Consider the following 10,322-nt stretch of genomic DNA (forward strand, 5'->3'; position numbering starts at 1 on the left):
TTACGGCTATGTTCTCAATATGTTTTCACCAATTTTGCAGACATTTACCAAACAAGTCCATAGGAGTCCTTTGTTCTGTTGTATACAAAAAAGCTCTCTTTTTGGCATATTCCCAGCCAGTAAAGTTTGACTATACACAGATTTAGAGACCCAATACAGAGATGAAAGTTGACCCAACCAGCTGATTTTTGACAACCATTTGATGTTTTTGATGAGATGCTCCCCATTGAAAACACATGAAACCTTAGCCAAGCTGAGCGCTCATGTCTATGGGGCAGTTGGAGGAGATGGATGTTGGCCAAATGATCATTTGGTCATCAGTTATTGTAACTGTATGGCTGGATACTTTTTTCTTCAGAAAATGTATCTCTTTATCTGCCATAATTTACAGGAGCAGGACCCGAGCTAATCTGTTGGTTATCCAGATAAAATAACCTCTTTAAGACGTATTTGCCAATGTTTTATGTGCAGGGATATGGGAACCTTAGGTTCTGTTCACACAAGAGTTAAAAGTGTTTATTCAACAAGAAAAATTGGAAAGATTTCAATGTTCTTGTAAAAAGAAGCAACGTTGCAAAAACGTTATTAAAAATCCTCAGAGGTGGATTAGCATTCTCAGAGGTGGATTAGCATGAAGCACAGTGCTTTAAAGATTTTTGCAATAAAGCCTATAGGCACTGCTTTGAAGGTGGCCAAGCCAGTCAGTGCCATAACGCTCCTCTGATGGTCCAGAGGCAAAGCTGCCTCTGCTTGATGTATCAGAGAGCCCCCAATTAGAACCAGCAGCTCAACTGTGTCACTGACAAAAACTATCAATCATTCAGGAGTGCACTGCCCCCTCACCAGCAATCAGGGAGACAAGAGACAGGAGCAGTGAGCTCCTGAAGAATGATCGTGAAAACCCCTTTAAAACCCTTTTAAGACTTCAGCCTACAATCTAGACAAAAACCTTGACACATAACTATTTTTTTTGTTGATGCCAAACAGTTTCCAGTATTTTTTTTACAGCATGAATAGCTCTGTAGACTGCATCAGTCTTTCCAAAAATACCAGAAAGCATGACAAAACCCCAGGTAATGTGGACAGAACTTTAGCTTTAGTCATACCATGCCATTCTTCATCTTAGCTAGCATTGCTAATTAGTTTTTTTTTCTAAGAGTACATTTACCGTAGGTTGAAAAACTCTAAAAATTACACTGAAATGGACCAATAATGAAATCCCCGTCAGCTCCGTCATATTTTAAAGCCCTCCAATTAATGATGTTACCAACTTTCCCCTTCTTATTACGATAATAATCATTGACTTCCTGTGGGGTCAGCACTCTGTCCCACACGTGGACATCTGTGATCTCTCCCACACCCATCTTTGGTTTACCACCTAGAAAAATTTGTCCTGGTCCTATAAAAATCCTAGGATCCACATATTCAATTCCTCTTTTCTCAAACACTTTCTTCTCAGTTATCTTTCCGTTGACCCAAAGCACCATCTTGGCTTTAGGAGAATCCCAGCTCAGACAGATACTTCTCCTTGGTCTGGGGTCATCAGTTGGAAAATTAATATCCACTCTTCGTCCTTTCACCCAGATAAGGCCAGTGTTGGCGTCGGGACCTCCACCAAGAATGATAAAGAAGTAGTCATGTCGGGCTCCACTCAAAATGCTGAACATGACGCTTTCAGTCATATTTCTGCAAGACCTTAGACAGACTGTGAACTTGGAAAGTTGGCCTCCATCATAAGTGAGTTCTGCAGGGAAACTGTAGTTCTTGGAGAAAATGAGTGACTTGCGAGCCATATCTGTATTGGAACAAGTTAATCATCACAGTTACTATAAGGCACAATATATCAATAGTATGACTCTAAGATATTAGCTGTCCCTAAAAGGTTAAGTTGTAGAGATGAGAGGATCAAGCAAACTTCAAATTTGCCAGGTCTTGCTGTATTCCTTGTAAATTTGATTTGCAGAGAAGTTATTCTCCCTGAATTTAATGTCCTTTACTATGCTCTGGGGTCTCCTCAGACACCAGAGTCTAATAAACTTAAGATGTTAGAAAAAAGAAATACTTATATTCACCTGTACACTCACCTCTCCAGCCCCTCCACTCCTCATCATCACCTATACAGTTCTCACTGCATCTTCCTAGAGGATTCTGCATGAAAGGGCATGACATCCCCGTGACATTATATGCACAGAACTGGGGATTTCAGCTCTCGCGGCGGCAATCAGAAGATACGATGAGAGCCGGACTGGTGATGATGAGGAGCAGAGGTGCCAGAGAGGTGAGCAGAAGGGTGAGTATAGCTATTTTAAAAAAAATGTTTAACCTTTTGATGGTTCTTTACAGTTCAGGGAGATGGTGTCTGGCAGCTGCCATTTTGCTGAACCCACATGGAAGCGTGTTACAAGAAATCCATATTTGCTTTTGTGAAATTTGAGTAGAATTTAATTCTGCTCAAATATATAATTCGCTCATCTCTACTAAGTTGCCACATATATAAACTGGCTACTGTAAACTCTCTTCTATTTCATGTTTCCTTTACTACACACCAACTATATCACCATTACTGAACCTTGGCTTGTCTGACTACTTTCTTGACAACTGCAATTGTACCACATACTTGGATCTGCTTCATTACCGTTTCCTAATCATAGGCTTCATGGCTACGCCTCAGCCCAGGATCAGCACCTATCTATGGCTGACTATCCTTGCCAACCTTCGCACTGCTAGACATCACTTCATCATTCTCCCAGATAATATCTGTACATGCTTTTAGCAACTATAACTTCAGTATTTTTTTTTTGTTTGGTTCCACATCCGCTATCATTTTCAAATATTGAAATAGTTATTCACATCTTCAGGGCTGGATATTGTCAGATAGTGCTGGTAAAATCAAGCACTTGAACTGTGCATGTTCTGCTATCTAGCTGCGGTGGTCGGTCTCCATGGCGATGAAATGTAGACAAAAGAAAAGTGGTACTATCTCAAGAACAGCTAAAAATGTTAATAAGCACCAACTTGCAATTTGGTTGTATTTACAAGCAGAGCCAGTGTTAGTGGCAGGCAGACCAGCCAGCTGCCTAGTGCCCCTGCTCTCCCAGGGGCCCCAAGTCAGTGGCCGCTGTGGGGCCCGTGAGCCTGCCGCCAGCACCAACTCCCCCCGCCGCCACCACCTCATTCAACTATGCCGGCGTCTATGCACCGGTACAGTTCAATGCTATGATGGAGGAGAGTGCATCACATGACGCTCCCTCTCCCATCATTCCCCTCTGCCTCTGACACTGCGGGTGCGCGATGACATCACTTCATCGCATACCCGCTGTGCGCCGGGCAGTGCAGCTGCTGAGACCGGAGCCGGGAGCAGCGCGGGGCACGAGGAGAGGTGAGGATTGTGGTTTTTTTTTTGTAATATGTCAGTGAGTACTGGACTGTGGGGACATTCTCGATGGGGGGAGCTACATTATATTCTATGGGGACTGGGGGGGAGGGGTGTGGCTACATTATATTCTATGGGGGCTGGTGGGGGATGGCTATATTATATATCATGGGGACTGGTGGGGAGTGGCTACATTATATTCAATGGGGACTAGTGGGGGGGGTAGCTACATTATATTCTATGGGGACTGGGGGTGGTGGCTACATTATATTCCATGGGGACTGTTGGGGGGAGGCTGTATTATATTCTATGGGGAGGCTGTATTATATTCTATGTGGTAGGCTGTATTATATTCTATGGGGGGGCTGTATTATAGTCTATGGATTATATTCTATGGGGGAGGCTGTATTATATTATATGGGGAGGCTGTATTATATTTTATGGGGGGCTGTATTATATTCTATGGGGGGTCTGTATTATATTCTATGAATTATATTCTATGGGAGAGGCTGTATTATATTCTATAGGGACTGGGGGGTGGATACATTATATTCTATGGGGACTGGGAGGTGGGCTGTATTATATTCTATGAGGAAGGCTGTACTATATTCTATGGGGGAGGCTGTATTATATTCTATGGGGGATGCTGTATTATATTCTATTGGGGAGGCTGTATTATATTCTATGGAGGAGGCTGTATTATATTCTATGGGGGGCTGTATTATATTCTATGTGGGAGGCTGTATTATATTCTATGGGGGGCTGTATTATATTCTATGGGGGCTGTATTATATTCTGAGGGGGCTGCATTTTATTCAATGGGGGCTACATTATTTTCTATGGGGGCTGTATTATATTTATTATTCTCTAGGAGGGGTGATCGCATCATACTCTATGAGGGGGCTACATTATATTCTATGGGGGCTGCATTATATTCTATGGGGGGCTGCATTTATACTCTGAGGGGGCTACATTATATTCTTTTGGGTGGCTGCATTATACTCTGGGGTGGCTGCATTATGCTATATGTGGGCTGCATTATACAGTATCGACAACTCTGGAGAATACATTATACTATATGAAGAACTATGGGGTGCATTATACTATGGGAATTGAATTGTACTACATGGATTACTATGGCGGCGCATTATACTATATGGAGTACTATGAGGAGTGTATTATACTATATGTAGGACTGAGCCATGTATTTTAATATATGGAGGACTATAAGGAGTGTATTATACTATATGGAGGACTGAGTGTATTTTAGTATATGGAGGGCTATGAGGAGTGTATTATACTATATGGAGGACTGAGGTGTGCATTATACTATATGGAGGACTATGGAAAATGTGTAATAATATATGTAGGACTGAGGAGTGTATTTTAATATATGGAGGACTATAGGGAGTATGTTATACTATATGAAGAACTATAAGTAGTGTATTATACTATATGGAGGACTATGGGGAGTGTTTTATACTATGTGGAGGACTATGGGGAGTGTATTATACTATATGGAGGACTATGGGAAGTGTATTATACTATATGGAGGACTATGGGGCACATTATATTATATGGAAGACTATGGGGTGTGCATTTTACAATATGGGGGACTGTATACTATATATACTAAACAAGCAAAATGCGGCATATTCATCGAGTGATTGGATTGTTTATGCAGGAACAAAAATCATTGTTCTCAGCAGCACATCACCCGGTGTAAACTGCAGATGTGCTGCTGAGAACATGATACCATATGGGGACAGATTGATCTATTTGTGATTGTTCTGTTCTCATCATTATTCCTCAGCCGGTGTAAAGAGGTCAGGAAACAAGCGTTGAACGATTTCAATATTGTTGATCACACTCGTTTAGCGGCCTTAACTCAGCGCACGTAAATACAACCGAAATGCTTCTGTGTGATGTGCAATATGTTAGCATTTGGGGCCCCAATTTGCCTAAAACCAGCCCTGACTGTGAATACAAGATGGATTCTTTCTTTATCCTTCTTATCGGCCCTCTCTTTAGCATGCGCACCAGCGTGGTTTGGTGCACTTTTGCAGTAGTTAAACAGCAATATAAACCTACCTGTCTGACCCAGGATGCCAGAAACACTTGCAAAAATGAGTAGAATGATCATCATCTCCATTTCCTATGAATAGATGAGTATAAGGACATTTAGTTGTAACATCAGAATTTACAGTGAACATATCATGTCTGAGAAAAACACAAAAAGTGGCTGATGATGAAATTCTAAGACTTTTCTCAAATATATGTCATTACTAATTCAGATTATTTCCATCAGAATTGCAGGGACACAGGTTTTACTTTCATTTTACGAGTGAGCACAAAATCTGGTAAGATTCTCTTCTCTGGGAGATACCAACTGAGAGGGGGATCTGAATCTAATTAGCATCTGAATGTTAAATGGATCCTTATGCTCATATGGCAAATTTGTCCTGTTTCGCCATTTTATCATGTTGCTGCTCCACAGAATATAATAGAAGAGTCGATTCACCGATGTTTATTATAACTTTGCTAAAAGCAAAGAACATGACGAAATATTTAACCAATGCATCCCAGTGTGCTGTGAGTGAACACAAAGCAGATCATTTGGACATTTTCCTGACGTCCAGCCAGAAGCCTGAACTTTACTTCATACAGAATATTGTTATTTATTAGCCATATATTAAGATGTCCCTATGTATTACATAGTCAAAATAAAAGAGGAGGATACAGCTGCTTCTAAAGGGTAAATCTACAAGAGGAGGACAAAGGTGCCGCTAAAGGGTTCATCTACTAGAAGAGGAAATAACTTCCTGTAAATTGTATATTTATGATGGGGAGAGCTAGCTGCTCCCTAGGGGTATATCTGAGTCTCTCAGTAAAAAACAGAGACAACTGCAGACACCCTGAGGAGAAGTGACAGATTTTAGCTTTGCAACTGTTTCTCGTCCTCCCCTGCTGCTCAATAATACGCAGCAATACTTCTTACAATGCTTCATACCATACTTCAATACATGCAGTACAGAGGACAGCAGCGCAGGTCTTCCCTATGTTTCGACACAGTCTTTCCCAAAACAGAAGCATATCTCAGCTAAAAGGTAGGAATTCTTACAAAGCTGTCAAAGTATGCCATTGTGGAGAGTCAAACTTCAGCCTTCCTCTCTTAAATGTCCAGGGCTTTTATTACCAAATTAATAATGATTCTGAAATGTTTTTACATTTCCCCATGAAGTTTCCCAGGAGGTGATGAGTCCTCTTTAAGCATTTATTTATTAGGATATTACTTACACTTTCAGTATAATTTCAGATGTTATTAAACACAATATTTTTTCCTAAAATCTAATGAAAAATCCATGTGAAACTATAAGTTGGTGCCACCTTTTTCACTAAGATCTTCCAGTAATTTTAGCGAAAAAGCTTGACCTCTTTGTACGGAACTGCAGCTGTTGATGTCTTTATGTAACTAATCCTGATACAGAACATCATATGACTAGATTCAATTCTCTGACTTAATAGATCTTAACATGGCAGAAGTTCACACCCCGAAAATTGTATTTATTATATTTTTTTAAGGGCATGGATGTACCATGGTCCTAAACTTCATGATCCCTGGTTCCATAAAATTTTAAATTTAATTCAAAAGTTAAAAAGCCTTTTTTATTGACTATTTCTTCTTTGAAATACACAAAAAAAACTAGTGTAGATAATCTCAGGATGGCGGCACAAAGTATAGAGAAAAGCTTCCTGTTACCTAATACTCTAACACTTCCCTCTAAAAACTAACATCGCAGCTGTCATAATAACCGAAGGGGTCTTCATGAACAAAGACCAAAAGAATTTTTGTGGTTATTTTGTTCCTTTTTTTATCTAAGTTTCTTCCGTGACCACATTGCCCAAGGCTTGTTATGCTTTGTGTTTTCAGAAGATATCTGACCCAATGACTATAACTTTCACATTCACATTTTTCTAGAATTAAGCTTGAGCTACATGGACTACAATTGGTTGACAATAGACCCCAACTTGACTTTTGTTTAGATACCTAACATCTTCTAGATACATTTATTTACTGGTAAACAGAGTAAAGCTAGCCCATCAGGGTACCAGAGGATCCACCGGAGGTCAAAGCTTTGGCATGATATTGGATCCCTAATACAACATGATCCCAAGGGTCTAGTGGACAAAAATTCTATTTGGTGTCATGAGTCTGTTTCTTATTAAACCACATAAACATAATTTGTTCAGGGTCACCCATTTCCTGAATGGGTCCAAGAAACCGTAATCTGGAACTGTCTGTAATTTAGGGCTACAGAAAAATAATAATAAAAAAATTAGACCTTGCTGTATTTTTCTTTGTCATATACTGTATAAATAAAATTCATTTTTTAGTATTGTACATAAAATGTTTTTAGTTTTATTAGTCCTTGTTCTTCATTATTAGAGTGTTTCTAAAATACTCTATGACCAAATAACTTTTTGAATCATTGAGAAATCATTGTTCGAGGGTATCAAATATAATTGTAAAAACATACAAGACCATTGTCTGAATTAGGTAGCAAGGACCACAAGTAACATTGACTGTACAGCTACATGCAAATATTACATTACCCTTATTCACAAATGTACCTACTCTACGCTTCTATATGATAATGCATCTGGTAGTTTGTTGAGTGATGAGATGCTGCTCTTAGCTGAATTGTGTGAATCAAATGTATTGTGTAAGCTACTGGTCATGTTGGTGAGTAAATGACTTACGGTACTCCTGCAGAAGCTTGCCAATCCAAGCTTGAACAAAATTCATACTGTTTCATGATGCCTTTTCTTTTAATTAATGGGGGTTCCAGCAGTAATTCCTGAAGTTTAAATCCAAGATACGTGAACTCTAAACAGACATCCAAAATAGACAAACTTGTCCCTAAGTCGCAAGGCGATTGCCCTTTGACTTATGGTCAATGTCACAAACTTTCGATTTACTGTATATCTGCACAATTTACCCTTAGATGAGCAGGTACGGTATATTATTTTAATATTTGTTGTCCCCATCTTTCAGCTCCTTAACCCACCATGTTTTACTATATATCCAGTGATTTAGGAACGTACCTTGAGAGAAGTCCACTCTTGCACTGCTCACCGTACAGTCCCAATACATTCACTACTGCATGCTTCCATGAGAATGTAGACATTGTATGATTAAAGATTTAGTGATTATTTATTTTAGCTTTTATGTTTATTTTATTAGGGATAGTCACACCTTCAGTAAATCTAAAGGGCTTTATAAGAGAGAAGCACATATTCCTGTTATGTATTCAAAATCTAATCTTTGAGGTCAACACGATGGATTCTACAGGACTGGTTTATAGTCAACAAAAATAAAGACATTGTAAAGGGAGCAACAACTTTAGATGATTGTGAGATGCAAGTCAGATACCGTGATGGAATGGTGTCACTGCGACAGTCTTTAGAAAGGGGGCCTCAAATTGCCCCTTGAACTGGGACCCTAACTATCATATAGTCTTGCTCTGGGGAGTCCTTCTGTCCGGCGATCGACACAGCATACACCAATGACGAGATGGAAAAAGAGGAGAAAATCATTAACAGTAGGGAGTGAGGGATGGAGCTCCTCCTGACTCCAACCTGTGCCTATCCCTAAGCTCCCCTAAGGCCCTACGCGGGTCCTTCTCCATGCCGGCGTCACATGTCTGGTCTCTAATTGTCACTTCAATATACCCTGGCTAGTGCACTGACCAGCAAGAACGCTAGCGTCACCACTGCAGATTATATCAATACAGGGGAAGTGTTAGGGATATCGGAACGCACTAAATATTAAATAACGTAAAGTGCGTTCGCCGCCCGGGGTCCACCATGCAGAAGGTGTTAACACTGTTGCTAGATAATGACAGACGCACAATATGGCGGTATATCGCACTCGGGTTGAATGTCACCCGGTGTGCACTGAGCGTACTCTGTTAGCTTCACAGAGACGCCTAAGGCATAAACATAAATGCTGAGCCTGTTGGACTCACAGGTCTCAGATAAATACACGCACGGTATATGGTCACAGGAGCTGGGCAGAAGGCCGAGGGTCAGAGTCCGTCTAGACCTACCATGCGTGCGGTGTCGCTACCGCGGACGCCCACAAGTGCTGCTGACTGCAGCGCGGCGACTTACACAGCTGCTATATGACAGTGCCCAGGAGGGGCGCACTGTCGGACGCTAGTTAGGTGATGATATGCACTGAGGCCTGTAGCGTGCCACTGACTGGCGCTGACTCTAAGACTAAGTCCCTATCCACACACGTAATATCAGAGGGAGGGGAATCTTAATGAGTCATTTGCAGTCCATACATCAATCACCATTCACACAGTAGCAATTAGAGTCTATACTAGCGCATGACCGCTCGGCCATGCGGACCTTTTATAGCCGTGCACTTCCGGGACCTTCCAGATCTCTGAGATGGACCAATCAGATCAGGAGAAGGACCTGAGCACGTGACTCCCAATCTCCAATGGGAGATCGTCTCGTGAGCATGCCCAGTAGCGCGATGAGAGGACTTAGCCTCTGGGGTGGCTTGTTGCAGGACAGCCTGCGCTGCTATTGCTGACCCAGAGGTGGCAGCAACAACGAGTCCTACAGAGCTGGTCTGAGCAGAGCATCTGGGATGCCGAGATTGCTGTGCAGGCTCCTGAGCGGTCAGTGGAGAATGGGAGACCACTGGATGCATGGCTCTGGATTCCTGCTGTGCAGCCGCAGGAACCCGACGCCTAACAGGAAGTGACAAACATGCGACAGACAAAGATAAGGGAAACAATACTCAGCTACTGGCTCTGCTGCAAAGCTCCAAATAGCAGGGGATACGGCACCAGGGATCCGAACTTCACAGAAGCAGCAAATACACTGCTGACGCGAGAGAGCTCCTAACCCCAGGTTGGTCTTCATGGAATAA

The 10,322-nt window shown here is 41.4% G+C and overlaps 1 protein-coding gene across 2 annotated transcripts; it reads right to left on the reverse strand.

Annotated features, from left to right (window-relative positions):
• Positions 1–278: 278 nt before the first annotated feature.
• LOC141082729 (C-reactive protein-like) lies at positions 279–8,520 on the reverse strand. Of its 2 annotated transcripts, XM_073566656.1 has the most exons (3): positions 8,480–8,520; positions 5,465–5,528; positions 279–1,795 (listed from the first exon to the last, which is right to left on the reverse strand). In XM_073566656.1, exons 2-3 carry the CDS (start codon positions 5,523–5,525, stop codon positions 1,185–1,187), a joined length of 672 nt encoding a protein of 223 aa, XP_073422757.1. In that variant the 5' UTR covers positions 5,526–5,528; positions 8,480–8,520; the 3' UTR covers positions 279–1,184. The 2 variants fall into 2 exon arrangements, with proteins under 2 accessions (XP_073422757.1, XP_073422758.1); XM_073566657.1 differs by lacking the exon at positions 8,480–8,520 and having other exon boundaries at positions 5,465–5,569.
• Positions 8,521–10,322: the final 1,802 nt, after the last annotated feature.

This window comes from Dendrobates tinctorius, unplaced genomic scaffold (genome assembly GCF_039654945.1).
Source record: "Dendrobates tinctorius isolate UK_male_01 unplaced genomic scaffold, ASM3965494v1 ptg000019l, whole genome shotgun sequence".
Lineage (NCBI taxonomy): Eukaryota > Metazoa > Chordata > Amphibia > Anura > Dendrobatidae > Dendrobates > Dendrobates tinctorius.